This window comes from Aspergillus pseudodeflectus, assembly GCF_044049435.1.
Source record: "Aspergillus pseudodeflectus strain CBS 756.74 chromosome Unknown BJX68scaffold_30, whole genome shotgun sequence".
NCBI lineage: Eukaryota > Fungi > Ascomycota > Eurotiomycetes > Eurotiales > Aspergillaceae > Aspergillus > Aspergillus pseudodeflectus.
Window position 1 is genome coordinate 281,180 of NW_027263806.1, and position 21,991 is coordinate 303,170.

Genomic DNA, 21,991 nt, shown 5'->3' on the forward strand with positions numbered 1-21,991 from the left:
TGGTGTTGACGGAAGGGAAAACTCTGCAAGGGGCGGAGAGCACGTGACCGATAAAACAACCCCTCGCCGTCCTTCCCATTCCCAACATTCCTCGATCTCCTCTCCTTGATCGTCATTATTTCCTGCTCAAAAACTTCAAAATGACGTCTATCAAGTCTCCCACGTAGCAATTATCTCTCCTACCAAACCCCTGTCTCCCAGACTTTGACCTGCAGAAAAGCTTTCCCAACAACCGCCACAATTCTTGGACACGGTGCTTGGTCTGCTTGGTCTGTGTGGTGGCGAGATCAAGCGGATCAGATAAAACCCACGCTTGCCCTGGTCCAGCCGCCCGAGCCCGCTCGCCCGTCACCCGTGGGGGCGTGGCTTTTATCCCTGTGCCGCAGGCTTTTGTTGGTTTTCATTTGCTGTCTTTGCGCGGAGCTCCTCTTGATTTTCGACGGAGATGACCGTTTAGAACTACTGGGAAGGGGTGGTTGCGTGGTCTGTTCCGATTTATCTTCGGGCTTACGATGGAGGGTTAGTTGGAGTTTAGAGCGACAGGATTTTCCGTCGGTTTGGCGCTTCGAGAATGCATCCGCTGCGCAAAAGTTTCTGTCTAGAAGCAACTCAAGTGCGTCCCGTGAAGGCTCCCTACACCTGCAATATACCAGGTACAATCGAGTCCGAAAAGCAGCTATCCGGCAACCATTAAGGAAGAGAAACTGAGGTTCATCGTGTAATCCCACGCGCGAGCAAGGGCCATCAACCAACACACCTATCATCCATGAGAACCAAGGAAGAGAGCAAGCCGCGCGAGCCGGGAGTGCTTCAACCGGCGGCCCCGATTTCGGACGTCAGGCAGCCTATGCCCATGCGAGTCACATCGCAGCACTTGTTCCATCGTGTATGGTATGACAGGAACATAACTTGATACGGTCGGGTCCACGAAAGAACTCCACTCAGACGGGTTGGGTGGGGAGGTAAAATACGTAACTGGAGCTCAAGTGGACGTGGGCGTGCCGATGATCAAATCTAATCTGATAATGCAGGACTAGGTGGCCTCGCAGGTCGCTTATGAGTTCGGATTGGACTTTGCTCGCGTGTTGCATGAGTCGTAGCCGTATAATCTAACTCTTTGTTGGATCTAGAATTCAGCTTGCACTCGGATCTGGAACGTGTCTGGAAGTGAAGCCGAGTCAGCGAACCTCCGAGTCATCCGATGCGATGGAATTGATGGAGATAGCCTATGGAGGAGCCAGTGACGCTACATCGACGCCGCGAACCGCAGCCTTCATCCAGTCTGAGAGAGAAAGTGAAAACGTGGATGTGGTGGGTGCGAGTCCCTGCTGCCCACCCAGAAAACCTGCAAACAGGGATGGTGGGTCATGCCAATCTTATCTATCTAATCCATCTAATCTGATCACCATCCGCACTGTTCCTTCTCAGCATCAACGCTGCTGGAACTAGAATTTTTCTGACCAGCGAGAATCCCGTATAAGCGAAAAGATCATCATATCCCACGTCGTGTTGGCTGAGAAGCGCCGGCGTTCGTGGGTGCTGGAGGGGATGCTCTTGGCGACAGTGGGCCCCTGGCTTGACCCCCCCTCACCCGCGCATTAGCGGCTGCCCTTAGCGGTAAATTTGATGCTTGTAATCCACTAAAACACTTCACGTGTGGCAAGCTTTTGCACTGCTTCCTCCGAGTCTGCTGTTCTTCTTTTCCTTCCTTGTCTTTAAATGTCCTCAATTGCCTGAGCTGGGCTCACTGAGATTCCCGCCCATTGACCCTATTCATTCATCTGTCCGTCCCTTCTTGCTAGCACCGTGTTTTCTCCTTGCGAGCTGGAACGGCAATGGCAATCCTCGACAAAATCCATACTGTCGTCGGCAGGAAGTCTGCCGACGGCGAAAAATCATCCGTTGACGACCCCGTTGCCATGCAAATCAGGGCCGGTGACAAGGAAGCCCAGCATGCCCCCGCCGACGAAATCACCCCGGCCGACGACAAGGTGGCTGATGATGCCCAGCTGGGTGTCAAGAAGATCGAGGCCGTTACTCTGACGTGGAGCAAGAGATCGGTGTACTTTACTCTGGCGCTGTACGTTTGACCTCGCAGCAGAATGATAGCATGGCTAATGTTAATTTTCTAGTATCTGGATCCTGACCCTCGTCAACAACATGAAGAGCTCCGTGGTTGTCAGTTTGACTCCGTACGCTACTAGTTCCTTCCTCGGCCACTCGCTGCTGACCGTCGTCACCATCGTGGCGTCGTCCATGGCTGGAGCCGTGTACATCCCCATGGCCAAAGCACTGGACCTCTGGGGTCGTGCAGAGGGCTTCCTTGCAATGCTTGTCCTCTGTCTCCTGGGACTGATCCTCCTCGCCGCATCGCAGAACCTTCCAACCTACTGCGCGGGCCATGTGTTCTACTCGGTCGGCTTCGGAGGCCTCAGCTACAGTTGGGACGTGCTTGCGGCCGATGTGACGAGCCTTCGGAATCGAGGTCTCGCTTTTGCGTTCACTTCCTCACCGGCCATCATTTCGGCTTTTGCTGGTTCCAAGGCTGCGGAGGGCTTCTTGGACAATGTGAGCTGGCGATGGGGATATGGGTGCTGGGCGATTATTCTACCCTTTGTTGCTCTGCCCATCTATGGTATGCTTTCGTACAACCTTCGCAAGGCCGAGAAGAAGGGGGTTCTCGTTAGGGAGAAGACGCAGTGGTCGCTTAGCCCAAAGTCCATCTGGTGGGCGATTATCGAGTTTGACTGTGAGTGATACAACCAAGTCCTTTGCAAAGGCCACGATGCTTGGGTTGGACTGATCTCCTAACGCATCCAAACAGTGCCCGGAGTCGTCCTGTTCGCCGGCGGAATGGTCGTCTTCCTGCTCCCATTCACCCTGGCCAGCACAGCCCCCCACGGCTGGAAGACCGGCTACATCATCGCCATGATCATCGTCGGATTCTTCCTCATCATCTTTTTCGGGCTCTACGAGTTCCTTGTCGCCCCAGTCCCATTTTTGAACTACAAGCACCTCACCGACCGGACCGTCCTGGGCGCCTGCCTGCTCGACATGACATACCAAGTCTCGTACTACTGCTACGCGGCATATCTCTCCTCCTTCCTGCAGGTGGTCTACGAGCTCGACGTCGCGACCGCAGGATACGTGGTGAATACCTTCAGCGTCGTCTCCTTCGTCTTCCTCTTTGTTGCCGGCTGGCTCATCCGCTGGACCGGCCGATTCAAATGGATCCTCTGGGTCTGCGTGCCGCTCTACATCTTCGGCCTCGGCCTCATGATCCATTTCCGGCAGCCCGGCGGGTATATTGGGTACATAGTCATGTGCGAGATCTTCTTCTCCGTCGCGGGCAGCATCTTCATCCTGTGCGTGCAGCTCGCCGTCCTCGCCTCCGTCGACCACCAGCACGTCGCGGCCGTCCTCTCGCTCCTGTTCGTCATGGGCAGTATCGGATCCTCGATCGGGTCCGCAATCAGCGGCGCAATTTGGACCAATACGTTCCTCCCCTATTTGGAAAACCACCTCCCTGCATCCGCGCAGCCGAATGTCGCGCTTATCTTTGAGAGCTTGCCGACGCAGCTTACGTACGCGGTGGGCACGGAGGTCCGCGATGTTCTGAACGAGGCGTATGGGTATGCGCAGGTGCGCATGCTTGCGGCTGGCACGGCATTCATGGTCCTTGGATTCATCTGGGTGGGGATGATGAGGAACCTGAATGTGAAGGAGATGACCCAGACCAAGGGCAACGTTTTCTAAGCCAACCCTATCACTGTAGCTATGTGACATAAGAGCAGGACTGCCTAGATTGGTTCATTGTCTTGATATCGTGCTTCGCGGAGCTCTTTTGCGTCGCCCGGTCTTCCTGCACGTACAAGTACTAGGATGGTCGGGGCTGTGGAGTAGATAAAAATACCATGGGAATCCATCTCTTCTTTTTGGTATAATTTCTAGTTGTTTTACTCTTTCACCATAAGGACGCACTCGACGACGGATGGCATGTGCCAAGTTAAGAGCGTCGCAAGCCTCGCGTCCCGCTTAGGATGATCGGGATCTGTCCACCATCTGTGAAGCCTGGATCACGGGTCGCACCTTCTCTGCGATAAAGTATACTAGGTTGAACCATAGGAAGGTGCGACCAAGACACGCAGATTCCTGAAACGTACCAGGAAGGAGTGACACACGGGATCTCGACCGCACCTTCCTCTTGTACTCGGGGCATTATCCAAGGAAGGCGCGACCACCCCAGGTAGATCGCTTCCCATCCGTCAGGGTCGCTCAAGATGTACGACCGATAGATTCACCAGCAATAGTAGTGCCAATATTGGCGGAAAAGCCGTGAAAGGAAGGTTTAATATTAGTGGGACACACTCGTGGTCTGATTTGTAGGCAACGACAATATGTTCCATGTGATTTGGCCATACTTGGAACGCACTAAAGAAAGTCGAGAAGATCAGGAATATAAGAATGGACAATAATGGAATTGACTATTTCATATGCTCATATTCCGGCCAAGAAGCCCCTAAGAGACAACAAAAAACTGCTCCCAATCCCCCGCAACAGCCCTGGCAACCGCATCCTGGATTGCGAGCCCGGGATGATAATCGTTGAACCACAGACAAGTGACCCCGTCCTCATTCCAACAGCTCGCGGCCTCGGGATCCGCATCGAGGAGGTCATTAAACACAGGCTGCGTATCTGTGATTTTGACGACGGCGTCGGCGTGCGCAGCGGCAAAGGTATTCGCTCGCGAGGTTAGACCTGTGTTCCAGGTTGCGATTGCGGCGGAGAGATGCTCGATTGCATACTCGGCGTTCTCGCCTTGGGCTACTTGCGGGGTTCGTTCGGTTGCTGGGATTGTTAGGATTGCCGCACTCAGGGGAAGGGGTAGATAGGGAGGGAAACGTACGGGGAACGGTGAGGAGAGCGAAATTCCTCGCTCCACCCGCGTAGACGAGCTCAATCTGCTCGAAGAGCTGGTCGAGGATCTCGACCTGTAGGGCATCGGGGTCCGTCTGCCACCACGAGCCGCCGACATCGTTTACGCCCCTGGAAATTCAAGGGGTCAGCCACGCGATCCCAGACAAAATAGGTGGCAACCCTTTGGGAAGATGCGGGAACTCACATCCAAACCGCAACGAGCGTATTCTTCTTTTTCCACTTCGCATACGCCGGCGGCGGGACCAAGTACTCATTAAACTCGGCGACCTGATCAATCAACGAGTAAACCTCGGGCGTATACGGCGCGACAAGACTTGCGTTAACCGTTGCGCCGCCGTAGGCGAGGTTATAGCTCAACAGGAGACTGTCATTATACTTTGCGACGAGATTCGAGATCCAGTTTGCGCCGCCGGCCGAGGTCCAGCCGGGCCAGGGCGGGTTTCCCAGTGGGTTCGACGACGAGGGCTTTGTGCTGGTTATATTAAAGCTTGTGGATGTGTAGCTGTCGCCAAAGGAGATGAGGTATTTTGTTGTTGGGAGGGGGTAGGAAAAGTGTGGGACTGCGAGGGCTGTTGTTGCTAGGAGAGGGAGGGCTGCGAGGGGCTTCATTGTGAGGATTAGGGTTCTGGGCCTGTTTTGTACGATGGGCTGAGGAACAGGAAGAAGCCACGAGCTAGCCGTGGTATATGTACTCAATCGATATTAAGCAGGTGGCAGCTAACTACGTTAATCATTCTTCCCTGACAAGGACCCAGGACACGTCTGGAAATAATGAAGCTTCGTGCCAAGTTGGGTCTTCGGAGATCCGTCTGACAAAATCGAAACAGGGATTCTCCGCTTTTTAGCTGATGCTGAATGATGGAATTATTTGATTGCGGGGACGTGATTCGTCTACACGAGACGGCCCCTGTTTGATAGTCCCCTCGGCCAAGCGGAACGGGAAAGACGGAGGTCTGGCCGTCTCTTGGTCGGGTTGGAACACGACTCAACCCATGGGAATTGCGGAGGGTAGATCCGATCTGCTACACATGGGAAGACCTTGGCAGATTGGACAGATTAAAGCTCGGCATTCTCAGCATTGTATGCCGCCAAAAAAAAAAGAATCATTATTAGTGAAGTTACATAGTGAAATGGTAGCTCTAACGATAGTTGAAACAAGAATCAACCAGGTGAGAAAAGAACAAATGAGAGTAACAAGAAATGGAGCGAAGAGAAAAACCTTGCGTAGATCTGATAATCTTATAGAAACCCAATGTAAAATCGTCCTCCTTAGCTGCTTATAACCATCCTCTTCAAGGAATCCACCGCGTTCCCAAGCGTCCTCCTAGTACCCTCCCGCGACTTCGGAACCCTGAGAAGCCAGTACAGGGCAACAGCCGCTGCCACATTAAATAGGATATAGACCCACATGAGCCCAAAGTTGCGCCATCGATCCCCGTAGTCAGAGCCTACAGATGCCAGGAATGCGTCGGAGGAGGCCATTGGGCAGAATTGGCAGTTTTCTGTTGCGTTCGGGTTGTATACCTCTCCGCCGGCGACTTGCATATACGCAGCGAGATAGTCGGCGCAGTTCTGACCGTTGGCTGGCTGTACGGGGACTAGTTCGACGTCGTTGCATGTCACTGGCGTCTTTGCAAGGCCGGCCGAGAGCATCCCGCTGATGAGGTAGGTGAGGGGCGAGACGCGATACATGAATATCCAGAAGCCGGGGAGGGCAGTAGATGGGACCATAACTCTGTAGCCCGTTAGCAAATTATCTAAGCTCGCGTTGAAACAAGGTTGAACAACGTACCCGCAGAAAATCAGACACATGCAGTACATGATGAGTGCGATGATGGCCCCAACCTCTGCCGTCGGAGCACCGGCAACAACCATACTGGTGAATGTTGCGCAATGCATCATGAAGGACCAGATCAGGAGCACCATGAGCCCACCCCGCTCGGTGACTGTGTCTGTCACCTCCGCATTCTTGTCCATTCCGATGAGATAGTAGAATGGAAGGAAGGTGATAACGGCAGCGAGAGTATTCCACGGAAGCTCGACAAGTATATTAGCGAGCATGAAGGATGACCACGAGTAAACCTTGGACGGTCGCTCCCTTGCTTCGTAAAGATCCCGTTGCATGATAAAGTTGGGCATTGTCTGGTATGCGAGGAAGGCGAAGATCACCAACAACATGAAGATGGCGAACATTTGATGCTGGAGACCCATCAAGGTTACTTCAGTCTGCAGGAAGGAGAGGCCAATAAAAAGAGCCTAGAAGAAAATCAGATCTTGTAATCGACACTGCATCAAAGAGAAACTCACGGTTCCAAAGCAAAGAATCAACTTGCTGTAGAGATATGAAGGTGTGCGCCAGTACTGCTCAAACACCCGCCTGGTACAGAGAAACACCTGAGTATGGAACGGAGCAGCGTACTGCTGCTGGGGGCCTTCTGCTTCCGGAACCGAGTCAACGTTGGAGTTCTCGAGCCGCTCCAGCTCATTACGGATCTGGGCAAATTCAGGACTCGATTTCCACGTCTCGGGCCAGTCACAAATGGCGGTACTTCCAGGAGCAGCCCCGATGACATGCAACATCCATTCCGCAGGGTTCGCTTCAGGCGCACAAGGCTCAGCGCCATGGCGTTCGAAATAGTCCACCATCGTCCGTGAATTTTCACCAATGTCGCCAAAGTAGACTGTGCGGCCACCTTTGGCTAGCAAGAGGAGGCGATCGAACTGTTGGAAAAGCATCGCCGAAGGTTGATGGATCGTGCATAGAATCGCCTGCCCATGGTCCGCCAATCTCCTAAGCAAGGTAGATATAGACCAAGCAGTCTGGCTATCAAGCCCGGAGGTTGGCTCATCCAGAAAAATAAGAAGATCGGGCTTTGCAGCGAGTTCCACACCGATAGTAAGTCTCTTTCGCTGTTCAACATTCAGGCCCTCACCAGGGACGCCAACAACAGCTCCAGAATAAGCTTCCATTTCCAGAAGCGCAATAATCTCTTCCACGTAATTCATTTTTTCCTGCATAGGAACATGCGAAGGCTGCCTTAGGCAGGCACTGAACTGGAGAGCCTCTCGTACCGTGGTCGTTTGTAGGTGTAGATCTTGCTGCTGGACATAACCAACCTGCCGCTGGAAGGACAGATCTCGAGGGCGTCCGTTGACACATATATCCCCAGTAATGACTCCAGTCGTCACCCTATTCGCGAGCACATCGAGAAGCGTTGTTTTTCCAGCTCCCGAGGCTCCCTGCGTGTTGATTAGCCACTGTGCACATACCGAGAGAAACCGAAGAAATGCAGAGACACACCATTAATGCAGTTAGTGTACCCGGTCGCACCCAACCGTCGATATGGTCGGAAATCAACCGGGGCTGGCCTTTGATTGACACTTCATAGCATACGTCTTTCCAGTGTAAGACCCCGCTCTGCTTTTGAAGGTTGATTTGTCTCGCCTCCTTGCTGTATGGCGGCGGAGCATTGATGGATTCTTCACCAACATGTCTGGGCTCGGTAGCAGATTCCTCGTCGCGCTGGGCCTTTTCGTGCGTGACTTGCCTGTGCCCGCGTTGGAAAAGAAGGACCTCCCCGCGTGGCTTATCCGGCACAATGTACTCCGCAACGAGGATATACGCACAGGTAAAGAACACGATATAGCCAATCAAAATACCAAAATTTCTAAGAATAGTCAGTCAGATGGGCAGATAGATCCGTACGGATTCAAAAATACCTCCAAACATGGGAAAATTGGTACTCATAGCTGGCGGCGACATAGGCATCGCCGGCCACATCGCTGCCGCCAGGAACGGCACCAGGAATGGAACAAGTACGATCCAGATTGCTAACATCTTCGTAACCAGGACCCGCTGGGACTAAGCTGGTGCAAGGGAAATTTCGCCCGTGGAATTCATTTGCGACCATGGCCTCGTATGAATATGCAAGGGGAATGATGTAGTTGATCCAGCGCAGCCAGCCTTGCATGTTGCGTATGGGAAGTATGAAGCCAGCATAAATAACTAGACCGATAACAAACAGTGCCACTGGAGTCAATGCTTGAGCGATTGTTTGGGTTGCCTGACCAATAGTACGGAAGATGGACGACATGGTCAAGGTGGATGTGATGCCGAACAGGAGGTAGGTGAAAAATGCCCCCGCGCTTTGGTTCAGATTGCCCATAAAGTATAGAGGGATGTTAAGGGCCAAAGTGCTCAGGAATTTCGAAGGAAGGTCGCAGATGACCGAGGCAAGGGCTTCAGAGAGTGGATGGTAGAATGCGTACGAATTATGTTTCTCGACGATGGGTCTTTGGGTGTATAATGACAGGATCTGTCATTCATTAGCAGATAAGGAACATAGTGGATAAGTAGTACAGACCTCGAGAGAACTGTTCAGTGCGTTGAACAGCAGTGCAAAAAACAGCAGGATGCACCGGTTGTTCAAGCTCGAAGTGTCATCAGGCAGGTCGTAGAAGACACTACCAAGCAAAAGAGCCATCAAGAAATTGCCAAAGACTGTAACGATGAAGAAAGTCTTGTCTCCCATGATTCGCTGATAACCCCTCCGAACGCAGAGCGCCACTTGCTGGGGGACCGAAATCGTATAGGGGGACTTTGGCGTCCTGAAAGCACAATCAGTCTCCTTGGCCAGGAAAGCAGGAGGATTGGTCAGCTCACATCAGTGTAGCCTTCTCTGTCTGTCTCGCAGCACGGAACTCGTCTACAGAGGGGCCTCCTTCTGGGTATTGCTCTTCAAACGAGGCAATCTCATTCAAGACAGCTTTGGCTAGGTCGCTCTCATGCCATCGGGCGGCAAACTCGTCCGCTGTGCGAGGAACCTGGCTCTCGAACCCTGGCCGAACTCTCCGTTCGGCCGGACTGGTCACTGAAGTGAGGAAATCTGGCACGGTCTGCCGGTCGGGGCGGTGGTATCCCAGGTTGACAAAGTATTGTTCCGCCTGGTCGATCGGCCCAAAGTAGATCTGCCGACCGTCATATAGTACGGTGACTTTATCAAATAGCTGCAATGATGAGCATATCGAGAGAAATAAGCAATAGAAAGGGACGACTGACGTCGTAGGCCTGCTGAGGGGCCTGGTACAATGAGACTATGGCCGCAGTTTGCACAATGTCCACCGAGAGTCGTATCGTTCTGACGAATTCCTACAAAAGTGGTCAGCGCGAATCCGAGGACAGAAAGTCAAGCGAGGTGTCAAGGAGGCACTGCTGATGATTGCAATAGACGAGATAGACTCGTGGCGCTTGTGTCGTCGATGCCTCGGATGACCCTCGCAGTGGGAGTCATACCACTGCCGTTGCACTATCAAGGCCCCTTGTACTGTTATCCCAACACTGGATAGGACTCTGGGCGAGGGCGACCTCTGCAATACTGACGCGCTTGCGTTCGCCACCACTCACACCACGGATGAAGTCATCTCCAACCCTTGTGTTCAGCGTGTGCGAGATACCAAAGACTGCCATCGCGACGTCACGAAGATGTGCAGCATATGTCTCTCGCGATATTCCCGGAAGGCGATTGCGCGGCGTCTTGGCCAGTGCTGCGAATTGTAACGTCTGTCCGACCGTAAGCTGAGGGAAATGGACCTCTGTCTCGGCCTGGTAAATCGCATCGCCGCGGAACTCTCGGTGCATCGTGTGTTGAGGGATTCCTAGGATCAGAGAGGGGTTAGCGACATCAACTTGGCGATCGAGGCGATGATTACCTTGATAGTTTAGGTGTGACGAAGAATCAAGACTGAGTCCTCTTGTTTCACCAGAGATGGTCTTTAGGAGAGTAGAAACGCCGCTGTAGGCATGGTCAGAATCCCTGAACGAAGAAGGAGGGAGCGAGCGTCGTACCTTCCAGGCCGCCCAAGCACTAGCAACATCTCCTTGCTTCGCACCAATCCGTCATGCTGTTTCAAGATTTGAATCGACCTATCTCTCGGATGCAGCAGGCTCAGTGCAATGTCCAGTGGCTGCTGTATTATCCCCGCAAACGTCTGCTGGTATGCGATCGGGTTCCCAACTCCCGAGACACTCAGGTTGCGAAAAGAAACGCCGGCCTTGCGCCTAGGATACTTTTCGGGATCGGCCGAGGACAGTTGCAGAAACAGTCGTGCCCATCGAGCAGCGTCAAACTGGTCCGACTGTGGATCGAGTCGCGGGTCGCTACCATCGATGAAGGGGTTGGGGAGGGCATCGTTGGTTTGATTGCGCGAGACAGACTGAGTGGTGAGTCTTCTTGCAAGATGGATGATTCTTTCTTGCCCTTCTGCTGAGATGCTCGCTCGAGGAAAAGGCCTTCCATCGGTATCCCCCTGCGCAGTGTGACTGGAATGGGATGACCGCGATTCCTTTAGGACACGATCTAGCTGATAACTCTCCGACTCCATCTTCGAGGCGACTATAGGATACTTGCATGTGAACGGCAAAAAAAAATTACGCCAAAGACAGCAAATATATACACTTCTTCCTGAGCCATCGGAGTTTCGGCGTCGGAGCGGAAGTAGGGCTGGGTCGACGTCAGGAGCCCCCACTTCGGCGCCGAAGCTGGTCTGGGCGTCTGCTGCTATTTCTGTTATATTATTCCCTCCGAAGCCCCGTTCCCCGTTCTCCCTCCGTTATCACAGCTTCTTCCCTTTCCAGCCGCAATGGGTCTGTTCCACAAAGCGTGCGATCGCTGTCGGTCGAGGAAAAGTCGGTGCCGTAAGTATCATGCCTCCGTCAGCCGAGATGACCCCTCATGAGTGATTAGGAGTCGAAGAGTCGGTTGCCGAGGTTGCCTGCCAATACTGCCATGTCAGCCGTCCCCGACCCCGATCACTTGCGCCTCCGCCGCTGACGCTGTCGTGCAGTCCCGCAATCTACCCTGTACTTTCAGCTACCAGAAACATCGGCAACGGAGGAAGAACCCGGATGAAATCGGTATGTTGGCCATTGAATCAAAGCCAGAAAGCGTGCTGACTGTTTCCAGTCGGAGCCGCATCCTCCCGCGCGACGTCTGTAACCACTCCTCGTATACCCCGGCAACTTATTTCTTCGGAACCTGTTGAGCAGGAAAACATTGATGGCCATGCCAGCTTGTATATTGACCATCTGCTCGACCGCAATGAGTTTCGCCAACTATCCCGGCCAAATAGCAGCCATGACCAGGTACAGTGCCGCTTCCTTCTGGGTCTCAAGCTTGGCTCACAGGGAGATTTCTAGTTAACGACACTCCTGGGTAAGCGTAATCGTGCAATTAAACACGCACCTAGTTAATAAACAGATCAGGACCCAGCCCCAATATCTCGTTCTTTCCCGCAAAGCGCGTCCAAGCCATCAGCCAACGCCTCGGCCACACCAAGCTCGAGAACCTGCTTGATACCATTCGAGTGTTTATCGCATCAAGGTTGAAGAGTTCCAGCTCACCTGCTCTCCCTAACCTCGATGATTACTTTGATCGAAATGCAGAAAGCGCACATCTATCGCCGGGGCAGCCCTTGGTTGAAGAATATATACGTAGTATGTCTTTCTTATTACTTACTATTGAGCTAGGGGGTGATACTCATTCATCTCCTTTTGCAAGCGTACATGCAGCAAATTCATCCTTTCCATCCATTTCTCGACAATCATAGCTTTGAAAAGCGGGCGCTATCAACAACCATTGAGCAGGACCTCGCCACTGACAAGCCGTGGGCCTGTCTATACTACGCGGTAGTCGCCGTCGGCTGTCAACACAATGACGGGGGCGGCTATGAAACAAAGACCGGGTCGTCGTGGGCTTATTTTGAGAGAGCGCTAGTTTTGTGGCGCGATACCTGCCTGCTCAGGGGATCCCTAACCTCGCTTCAGGTACGTCGGGCTAGCTCCGTGTCTACGCACCGCTAACGATGGATTCATCCTCCAGGCCTTGATGGCAATGGTGAGCTACTCTTTTCGTCAAACCCATTTGTGATACTAACCATGTTTCTCTAGGCCATATTCTGCCAAGCACTGTCTGGCTTTGGACTCGAGTCCGCAATCCTTGCCGAGGCAGCTGTTCTGGCTCAGCATCTTGGGATAAACAGGATCACCTCAGCATCGGACAGTTCGTCGACACGAACATTCTGGGTTCTGTTTTATATGGAAAAGACATCATGCTTTACAACTGGAAAAGTACCGGTCTGTGTACCTCCCCTCCAAGCTCGACGTCTAACACGTCTAACGCGGCAGTGTAGACATTACAAGATGCACACATCAGTTGTCCGCTTCCTGCTTCCGGTGTACGGCCCTTTAGTGACTATGACTGGTTCGTGAGCTTCGTGCGATACGCCCGCCTCGCATCAAAGATCCAAAGCCGGCTGTTGACAATCTCCTCTGTGCCCCAACCATGGGCGTCTCGCTATTCCGCGGTGAAGTCACTTCAATCAGAGCTCCAAGGCTGGCGGGACTCGATCCCTTCGCGTTTCCGCCCCGGCGAGCCCCTTCGACCAAGATTACTACTGGAGACTCATGCCGTTTCAATTGCGCTTCGCTGTCATTACTACTACCACTATGCCTACCAGACGCTTACCTGGACGCTTCTCCATTGCGAAAACGATGGACTGGATGCCGGCCAGCTATTGGATCTGAGGACGGAACTAATGCAGACTGCTCGCAGTATGCTTGAACTCACAAGTTACATTGAGATCTCGCCATCCACCCCTCTCTGGCAAGTTTCCTTCCTCCGTTACCTATCTCGTGCGCGCATGAGCTGACCATGTTGCAGGCTCCTGGCCTTAATGCCCCTCTCTTCTCTGATGATCCTATTCGACCTAGTAATTCACAACCCCAGTCACCCCGAAACGAGCCTCAATATGGCACTCCTGGACATTGCTAGCGGACACTTCAGTCGGATCGAGTACTCCAGCAACGGCATCCTCCCGGGAAGCCTGATATCGGAGTTTGCGCACTTGGCCCGGCAGTACATCTCCGATATCCGGCTCAACACAACCCGTCAGCACGGTTATCAGTCTACAGCAAGTAACACGGGCTTCCGCATCGCACAGCCCCCACAGAAACGATTATCATTGTCTTCAACTGCCCACAACATGGCGACTGAGCCACATACTTCTCATGAGATTCAGATGTCGTCAGATACGCCGCTGAAGCACACTTCCAGTGCCATGGCCCACCAGCAGGTAGAGCAACCGAGTAACGCTGGACACGATTTGGCTACGTCTCTATCTGACATGGCGTCTATGACCGCAACTCACGATCAGCTCTTCCTCCCTCAGGTCGATGCGAACATGATCGATCTGCAGTTCCTGGGGGTGGATTTGATGGGATTGTTTGATCCTGCCTTCTATCCATAAATACTCGTACCACGCTGCTCTTGGGTGCTTCAAGCCGCTCCACTCTATTCCATTTGTGTACCTGATTGCATTGTGCTCAAGCAACGCTCCCAATATGAAGGGAGAATCTCACACCCAGTACCTTTTGTCGTAGAATAGCCAGACATACCTTGTATGCCTCATATCTCGGTCAGCCCATTGCCAATGACCCGCTATATACACTGCCTACTTTCGTCCAACCCCAAATCAGGCAATTCTACTGCCACCAAACAAGATCCGTCTGCCTCAGCGTATTCGACCCACAATGCACCTCGCCATTACTCAAATGATGACTGAAATAATCATCGACAAAGGTAACATTCATCCCCGCGCGCGCATAAACCTCCCTCACCGCAGCCGCAATAACATCCGCCCCGTCAACAACCGGCCCAAACGGATTCGGACTGATATAATGGCTCCCGACAACAACGCCGTTTATCGGACCGGGGATGAACGCGCCGAGCTGGTACTCGCCCTCCAGCACGGGCGGCCAGTAGTAATCCAGACCGTCGGGGCGAACGTATGTACCGCCTGTCGACGTATCGTGGTACAGACCGGGCACCTCGATGACGTCGTCGCGCGCGAGGGGGATGTCGCCGAGGAGGATGTCGAGGTTATGGTCGATCCACTTCTGCGCGTAGGTGTTTATTTGGATGAATGTTTCGTTGGCAAGTACGTCGTCGATCGTCATGTTTAGGAAAGGGGGCATTTCTTCGTCGAAGCGCTGGAGTTGCGGTTCCGCGTTGAAGCTTATAGCGGGAACCCCGCCGTGCCCGTCCGATTGCGCGCTGTAGAGTATCTCAAGAGCGGCGCGCGGACTCGCGATCCCAATCGTGAAACCAAGATCATTCTCGTAGGGCAAGAACTGCACGAACTCATCAACATGTCCAACACGCAACCACCCCGTCTCGAGGAAAAGCGTATTCTGCACGTCCTGACCCATGATCAGATCGCGGATCGCTTGTGCAGGATACTCCTCGTAATGCTTCCCCTGGATAACTCGTCCCGCTTTGTAGAGAACACCTGACTTCGAGCGGTACGGCGGGATCGTCTCGAGGTTCCCGTAGCTGTTGATGGTGTGGTATCCGAAGCCCGAGGCCGCGAAGCCGATTCCGGACGCGCTGCCTGGTTGGAAGGAGCCTACACCGGGCCCGCGGAGCTGTTCCATTATTTGCCGGCCGCCGGTACGTGTTGATTGAGCGGAGCGAAGCATTATGCGTAGTGAAATGGGGCCGTCAGGGCCTGGCATGCTTGCGTATGCGGGCTCGACGATATCCTGGGCCCAGACGTCGGAGGACTGGTTGAATAGGAGCAGTGGGGTTTTGATTCCAGCGGCTTCGCGGGCGGCGTCCATTTGCTCCACGAAGTACTGCTGGATCGGGTTCGTGTCGTTTGCTTCTGTTGTTACAAGCTGCTCGACGCGCTGCAGGTGGTGGTGTGTGAGGACGGGGGCGACCTTGAGCGCGACTGAATCGCTGACGTGGCTTGATGAGCCGGGGGTATCGTAGACGTCAAAGTTGACGGTGACATGGCCATCCCAGACCTCCTTGTCCTTTACAAACTCGCGCCCGTCAACGCCGAGGATTAGGCCCGCGCTGAGCTGCGTCGCGTTGAAGTTGAATTGGCGGTCGATCAGTCTCCATGATTCTGTCGCGTTGGGGTTCTCAATGTCATCGAGCAGGAAGATTCGGACGCGCTCGTAGGCTGCACGAGGTGTCGCGTAGATGTGCGCGGTCACGCCTTCTGAGATGTTGCCCAGAGGGACGGTTCGCAGCGGCGCAACATATTCAGGCGCGAGGAGTAGATGGCCTGAGGCGTCGTTGCAGTATGCGAGCTCATCGTTGCTCAGCGGGTTGCCGGCCAGATCCTCGTTTGGACAGCGTCGGTACTTGTCGCCTACGTTTGGGAGGAAGATTGCACCGCGGGATTCGGACCAGCGGCCTTTGGCGTACACGTCCGAGTCTCCATCAAGGTCCACGACTCCATCGCGGTTGGTGTCTGCCCGGATGTCGGGTCTTATAGAGGAAGCTTGGACTGCGTGACCGAGCAGGAGGCACGAGGCTAGAATCTGTGTAGAAGAGAGCGGCCGCATTTTGAGGAAGCTCCGGCGGAGGCGCTGTTGGATTCTGGTCGCGGACGCCAGACGGATCGGCGCTGCAGCTGCCTTTATACGCACGCGATCTCCTGTTCCTGCCTGCTTTGGCTACACGGAATGTACTAACCGTGGACTGACGGGTGCTGTGCAATCAAGGCCAAGCCGACATATGCCATGCTATCTTATCTCATTACGTTTCTTCTCCATGCTGAACGCACATCACTGTAGAGATTATGGACTATTCTTTCTTATCTTTGAACGATCCTATCTTCATGTTGGCCTTGACTTAGGCTCTTGGCAGCATATGGTCTACCCGCCCTGTCGCGATTCCATTATAGGGTATCGTTCGTCGTCTCGAATGGAATTCAATGAATCCTATCTATACGAGAGGCATTTGATGATGGCATTGAACCCTGATGTAATCGACCAAGTTTTCCTTCGCTCTGGCATGTTACGAGGAGAATGCAGGGCCGGGAATGCCAAGACGACGTTGGAGAAGAGTCCTCTTATCTCGCTTGGGCCTTCACTACTATGTTGTACCGTCATAACACTACTGTAGATCGCTTACATGCGAAGGATCTTGCATTAGACCTGGCGTAGTCCTCGCTCGGAGTAAGCTGGCCGGTAGCTGGGATAGACGTTGACCCCGATGCTCCAGGGAATCGAACGGAGCCTGATCGGCTGCTGCTTCCCCTTTAGGTATACTGGCTTATGCACCCTCATGCACGATGGAGCGTTGCAAGACAGACCGATCATCCTGCGCTATCTCCTCCCCTTCGCCAAGGATCGCAACAACCAGACGTACTCCAACAAAAGTTGGAGTACCTCAACTGCCAAGCCCTTTGTTGTCCGGCAGGATCCGACCCAATCATGCTCGCTCTCAGCTTATCGTGCTTAGGGCTTGGGGAGATTTAGTACAGAGATAGCATATGGGTGGGAGACAGCGAGGGCGAGCCAGTCGTGATACGGCTGTTGGACTCCTGACTTGTTTGATATTTTCCTGGTGTATACACCCTTGTCACTGGCACTGATAGCAAGATGCGGGCAGCCATGGGCGGGAGAGAACCACGCGTGGCATAATACCCGGCAATTTATATATAAAGCCTCACTAGATATGGCCTCTAATGGAGCACCGAGGTCGTCGCTCTTGTTGCTGGCAGCTGCCCGATCTCGTGTTCATCGCCGGGATTCAATCTGGCTACAGTCTCATCATGGCAGTTCGCTCACCTCGAAGCCTTCTGACAAGGCTCATTGCGCTTCTACTGCTCATGTCCTTTGTGGCCTCCACTGCAGCGGTATGGCCGATTCCACATCGTTTTCGAGGTAACCCCACTGCGACTAACGCTGCATCAACCAGGCCCTTAGCATCGTCGAAGCCTCGATCGAAGAATTGCAAGATGCCCTAAGCTCAGGTCAAATCAACGCCGTGCAACTTCTCGCCAAGCACCTCCATCGCGTTGCGCGTCTGGACCGACGAGGGCCTCGCCTCAATGCGATTCCAGTCATCAACACCCACGTCTTTGAGGATGCCCAAGCATCCGATGAGTATCGCGCCTCGCACAACGGCACTATCCGCTCCCTGGTCGAAGGGATCCCCTTCACTGCCAAGGATAGCTACATGATCAAGGGCCTCCCCGTAGCAGCAGGCTCACCGGCATTCCAGAACCTTACTGCAGGCCACGATGCCTTCACGGTCGGCGCCCTCCGCGCCGCTGGTGCTATTCCCCTCGGGAAAACAAATATGCCACCAATGGCAAACGGCGGCATGCAGCGCGGGTTATACGGTCGCGCTGAAAGCCCGTACAACGCATCATACCTGGCGGCAGCTATGGGGTCTGGCTCGTCCAACGGATGCGGTGTCTCGACGGCAGCGAGCATGGCAGTGTTTGGTCTTGCCGAGGAAACCGTCTCGTCTGGCCGATCGCCGGCTTCGAATAATGGTCTTGTAGCGTATACACCGTCGCGAGGGGTTCTGTCTATTCGCGGCAACTGGCCGCTGACTGCATCGGCGGATGTGGTTGTTCCCCATGCGCGATCCGTGAGGGATTTGCTGGCTATCTTGGATGTTATTGCCGTCAGCGATGCAGACACCAAGGGTGATTTCTGGCGGAATCAGCCATTTGTCTCACTACCGAGCCCGGAGAGCATCAGGCCACCCTCGTTGATGGGGGTGGCTAATGCGAGCTCGCTATCTGGGAAGCGCATCGGGATTCCTCGCATGTTTATCGGCCAAGACGACCCGGCTGCGCAGCCCGTCTACCTGAACCCGTCGGTGCGATCGCTCTATGCCAATGCTCGGCTCACTCTCGAAAGCCTCGGCGCGATCATCGAGGAAGTGGAATTCCCCCTCGTCACAAACCACGAGGTCGCTCCAGTAGTAAACGAGGTCGGCAGCGAATATCCTCTCCCGTCATACTTCAACGGCAGCTCGAGCCCCGGCGAGATGGACGCATACGCCTGGGACGACTTCCTCATGATGGTAAACGACACCAGCAGCGTTACGACTCTCGCCGACGTCGACCCCGCCCTAATCTTCCCCCAACTTCCGGGGACGCTCCCAGACCGCTACGGCAATAGGTTCGGGAACCGTACCAGCAGCAACGCCAACTACGTCAACGCCGTCAAGTCGCGGACAGGACCCATAAACGAGATTCCCGGTATTGGCCCCTGGTTATCGTCCCTCGAGGATCGACGCAAACGCGATCTCGAAGCTTGGATGGAGAGCAGAGGGCTCAATCTGGTTGCATGGCCAACAAATGGGGACGTCGGACGCGAAGCCGCCGAGACCGATGTCGACGCAGCGATTCCAACGTGGTGGAACGGCGTCGCCAGGTCCTTTGGTAACTTTGCCATCCGGCAGCTCGGCGTCCCGACTGTTACGGTGACGATGGGTGCGATGGAGGATACGAACATGCCTGTTGGTATAACCTTTGCATCCAGGGCTTATGATGACTTTGCGTTGATGAGCTATGCATATGCTTTCGAGCAGGCGCATCCGGAGGGACGATTTGCTCCGCCGCGTGCGCCTACGCTCGAGACTGATGTAATTCCTCCTCTGCGCCGCGAGAAGCCTGCGAAATTCTCGAAGAGCAAAGCACCAGCACTGGAAGTCCAGGTCGAGAGACCAGGCCCGGACTCGGTGCTCATTCGCGGTGCTGTGAGAATGGCGGGCACATGTGGGCCTCTTGAATATGACCTTGAGGTCTATGTTGATGGGCTCCCAGCCGGGCCTGTGGTGCGACATGGTAGCCACTGGAGTGTCACTGCGAGCATCAGTCTGTCAGCCCAGGGGGGTTCCCCCTTTAGAGAGATCAATGTGCCAGAAGCGAGCCTTGCTATGGTTGTTGTTGTTGCGACAACACCGAATGGGCGCTCGGCTGGGAAGCTGTTGTTTGTTTGAGAATTGGACGAGCCTATCATCTTCATAGGATTTTCCTTCAAGGAATAATTCTGGGGGAATATAGCCTTGCCGTGGAAAACTGGCATGGCCATTTGAGCTCAGACTACATTTTATTGACTATAGTGGTTCGATAAGACCAAGGCCAGCCCCCTTGGATACTCAAAGTTTGTTTATATAAGCTACCCACTGGATGTATACAGGTGCTTGTTCTGATAGAAGAAATGATCCATGGCCTGCCTGCCCACGGCGGTCGTGGGGAATGCGCTCATCATCTGGCCCATAGGGCTGGCCCAGTAGGGTGTAGCGCGCCACCGCTACCTCATGAGACCGCATTTGCCAATCATGAGAGCGAGCGCTTACTGACAGGCAACTTGTCATCGAGCAGAATCTTGCTAGTAGCCCTTCCTATATATAGACACACGCATACGCCGCAAAGCAGCCTCGGAGCTCTGTAGTGCTTACGCCCAGCCAAAGAGGCCTCGGTTGATCACTCAGCTTTCCCGCAGCAATAATCTTAAATACCTTCGCATTTCCTGTCAGACAAAGTAAATCTGGGGTAAGAAGGGAAAACTTAATATGTCATCGATCTTCTCGAGAAACGATGTCCTCGGTGCCTTGTATGCCACCAATGGAGTAAGTACACCGTGCTGCGCCCCTGTGAGGACTATACTTATTTCCTCACCCAACAGTTATGGTTCACAAGGTCAGCATACCTGTTACGTATCGCTGGCGCAGAAATCCCAACTCCAAAGTTCAATGGACACTCTCTGACACAAAACCAGCGCTCTGATCCACTTTGGGTTCCGCCAGAAATTCATGATGCACAAGCTCTCGTTGCGGAAGAACGCACCAGAACCCGCTATTCGCTCACTCCCCGAAGGCGATAAATGGTACGCCTTGCACTGGCTCATTCCTTGATTCTGGAATCATATCAACCTAACTCTCGTCAAGGCACCACGACATAATGGCCTACCTCGGCGGCATGAACACCGCACCCATGCTCCTCGCCCTCCTCAGACTGTGGGCCATCTGGAAGAAACCGCGGTTTCTGACGACGGGCACAGAAAAGGGCGACTTGCGCCTTGATATCGTCGCGCTCCTTGTACTTGGCTTGGCGAACTGCTCGCAGGCGTTTTTGAACTTTACCACTGCGCGGACGAACCGGAGGTGGATTATGGGGAAGGGGCTGGATCGTATCACGGTCCTTGATGCGGTGTTTACGGTGCTGGATTGGACGGCTGCTTTTGTGAGGATTCGGATGGTTTAGGAGGACAAGATGGCTGTGACGGAGGGTCTTGTCTCCTTTTGACAGAGGATGTTCGTCTCTCTGAGCAAGATGTATGACCCAGGGTTTCAGGAGGGAGGATTCCGCCTGACGAGAGCATATCTTCCGAGAGAGACACGGTTTTCCTCGGATGTATGGTCTTCTCTTCTTTACCGGGATTTCGGCTTGTCACTGCGGGCGATACTGCGCGGGATTCCAGGAATTCATAACCCCTGAATACTGAGTGTCTACTTTTGAGATCTACTCTGCTTCATGTGCTACTTCTCACAACCACGGACATTGTAGATTGCTCACCCACATTATACACATACCTCTAGGCTTCCTGTGTCGTCGCAAGCGATCTCTGCGCTGGTACTCGTGTAGCCCGAGCGCTCGCAGCGAGACTTGGAGCCTTCCTTATTCGGACAAGCCAGGCTCTGTATCGCTCCTTCCTCAACACGCCAGGTTTGGTCTAGAAAACGGAAGGTGCGACCAAAACAACGAAATCATGTGCTCTTTCCTCATTCTACCATGGGTTTCCGAAGACTCACCACTCGTCTGAGCGACGTTGGCTGCTGCGATACAACTCGTCGAGACGAGAAGGGTGTGACATCTCGCAGTTTGAGAGATAATCGCTTGTCGTTTCCAAATGCAGCCGCTGCCCATATTACCGACGTTCGCGTCGTATCTCAATCTGAAGCGACGAGATACCCGATGCTGGGGATCGCTCGAAATCACACAACCCGCGCACGATGACCGACGAAACATCTTCACGAAGTCGCGCGTCGCATATCCAATCCTCAAACACGGACAATCATCAGCAATTTTAGTGGCGGACTAACGTTTTGCACGACGGATACGATGTCGCATCGTGACTTCGCCATCTCCAGCCTGCCCACGAACATGTCGCTTATTGGCACGGAAGCTCGTGTTTTTCTGGGCGACCCGTTCCTGATGCTATATTTGTGCGATC

General features: G+C 53.7%; 8 protein-coding genes across 8 annotated transcripts; 4 read left to right on the forward strand and 4 right to left on the reverse strand.

Moving 5' to 3' along the window:
• Positions 1-232: 232 nt before the first annotated feature.
• BJX68DRAFT_120062 (uncharacterized protein) lies at positions 233-985 on the reverse strand. The gene has a single exon (XM_071036106.1). The coding sequence runs from the start codon at positions 762-764 to the stop codon at positions 297-299; it is 468 nt and encodes a 155-aa protein (XP_070897543.1). The 5' UTR covers positions 765-985; the 3' UTR covers positions 233-296.
• Positions 986-1,723: 738 nt separating this feature from the next.
• mirB (MFS siderochrome iron transporter MirB) lies at positions 1,724-3,756 on the forward strand (the record flags this gene model as incomplete). Its single annotated transcript, XM_071048238.1, has 3 exons — positions 1,724-2,080; positions 2,133-2,749; positions 2,825-3,756. The coding sequence occupies exons 1-3, from the start codon at positions 1,836-1,838 to the stop codon at positions 3,754-3,756; spliced, it is 1,794 nt and encodes a 597-aa protein (XP_070897544.1). The 5' UTR covers positions 1,724-1,835.
• A 763-nt stretch (positions 3,757-4,519) lies between these two features.
• BJX68DRAFT_268398 (putative cellulose-binding GDSL lipase/acylhydrolase) lies at positions 4,520-5,547 on the reverse strand (the record flags this gene model as incomplete). The annotated part of the gene is made up of 3 exons (XM_071046082.1): positions 4,520-4,848; positions 4,907-5,046; positions 5,123-5,547. 3 exons carry the CDS (start codon positions 5,545-5,547, stop codon positions 4,520-4,522), a joined length of 894 nt encoding a protein of 297 aa, XP_070897545.1.
• A 660-nt stretch (positions 5,548-6,207) lies between these two features.
• BJX68DRAFT_268399 (ABC-2 type transporter-domain-containing protein) lies at positions 6,208-11,319 on the reverse strand (the record flags this gene model as incomplete). Its single annotated transcript, XM_071046083.1, has 11 exons — positions 6,208-6,673; positions 6,731-7,194; positions 7,246-8,178; positions 8,240-8,606; positions 8,659-9,254; positions 9,303-9,546; positions 9,602-9,945; positions 9,998-10,087; positions 10,232-10,593; positions 10,648-10,730; positions 10,784-11,319. The coding sequence occupies 11 exons, from the start codon at positions 11,317-11,319 to the stop codon at positions 6,208-6,210; spliced, it is 4,485 nt and encodes a 1,494-aa protein (XP_070897546.1).
• Positions 11,320-11,571: 252 nt separating this feature from the next.
• Positions 11,572-14,353, forward strand: BJX68DRAFT_240221 (fungal specific transcription factor domain-containing protein). The gene is made up of 11 exons (XM_071040652.1): positions 11,572-11,632; positions 11,682-11,725; positions 11,782-11,851; positions 11,901-12,079; positions 12,134-12,149; positions 12,200-12,430; positions 12,495-12,760; positions 12,816-12,830; positions 12,884-13,069; positions 13,126-13,598; positions 13,656-14,353. Exons 1-11 carry the CDS (start codon positions 11,578-11,580, stop codon positions 14,239-14,241), a joined length of 2,121 nt encoding a protein of 706 aa, XP_070897547.1. The 5' UTR covers positions 11,572-11,577; the 3' UTR covers positions 14,242-14,353.
• Positions 14,354-14,476: 123 nt separating this feature from the next.
• On the reverse strand, positions 14,477-16,351 carry BJX68DRAFT_268402 (protein-arginine deiminase domain-containing protein; the record flags this gene model as incomplete). The annotated part of the gene is made up of 1 exon (XM_071046084.1): positions 14,477-16,351. One exon carries the CDS (start codon positions 16,349-16,351, stop codon positions 14,477-14,479), a length of 1,875 nt encoding a protein of 624 aa, XP_070897548.1.
• Positions 16,352-17,565: 1,214 nt separating this feature from the next.
• BJX68DRAFT_276954 (amidase signature domain-containing protein) lies at positions 17,566-19,754 on the forward strand (the record flags this gene model as incomplete). Its single annotated transcript, XM_071048239.1, has 2 exons — positions 17,566-17,649; positions 17,712-19,754. 2 exons carry the CDS (start codon positions 17,566-17,568, stop codon positions 19,752-19,754), a joined length of 2,127 nt encoding a protein of 708 aa, XP_070897549.1.
• Positions 19,755-20,312: 558 nt separating this feature from the next.
• BJX68DRAFT_240226 (uncharacterized protein) lies at positions 20,313-21,621 on the forward strand. Its single transcript, XM_071040653.1, has 4 exons — positions 20,313-20,387; positions 20,444-20,457; positions 20,537-20,644; positions 20,706-21,621. Exons 1-4 carry the CDS (start codon positions 20,331-20,333, stop codon positions 21,019-21,021), a joined length of 495 nt encoding a protein of 164 aa, XP_070897550.1. The 5' UTR covers positions 20,313-20,330; the 3' UTR covers positions 21,022-21,621.
• The last annotated feature ends 370 nt before the right edge of the window (positions 21,622-21,991 follow it).

What these genes read in the sequence shown, in the direction of transcription:
- BJX68DRAFT_120062 (XM_071036106.1), bottom strand. Translation starts at nt 764, where the DNA reads ATGATAGGTGTGTTGGTTGATGGCCCTTGCTCGCGCGTGGGATTACAC.
- BJX68DRAFT_240221 (XM_071040652.1), top strand. Translation starts at nt 11,578, where the DNA reads ATGGGTCTGTTCCACAAAGCGTGCGATCGCTGTCGGTCGAGGAAAAGT. An exon ending in GGTTGAAGAATATATACGTA is followed by an intron (nt 12,431 to 12,494) that starts GTATGTCTTTCT and finishes TCCTTTTGCAAG; the next exon opens with CGTACATGCAGCAAATTCAT. An exon ending in TCGCCATCCACCCCTCTCTG is followed by an intron (nt 13,599 to 13,655) that starts GCAAGTTTCCTT and finishes ACCATGTTGCAG; the next exon opens with GCTCCTGGCCTTAATGCCCC.
- BJX68DRAFT_240226 (XM_071040653.1), top strand. Translation starts at nt 20,331, where the DNA reads ATGTCATCGATCTTCTCGAGAAACGATGTCCTCGGTGCCTTGTATGCC. An exon ending in CTCCCCGAAGGCGATAAATG is followed by an intron (nt 20,645 to 20,705) that starts GTACGCCTTGCA and finishes ACTCTCGTCAAG; the next exon opens with GCACCACGACATAATGGCCT.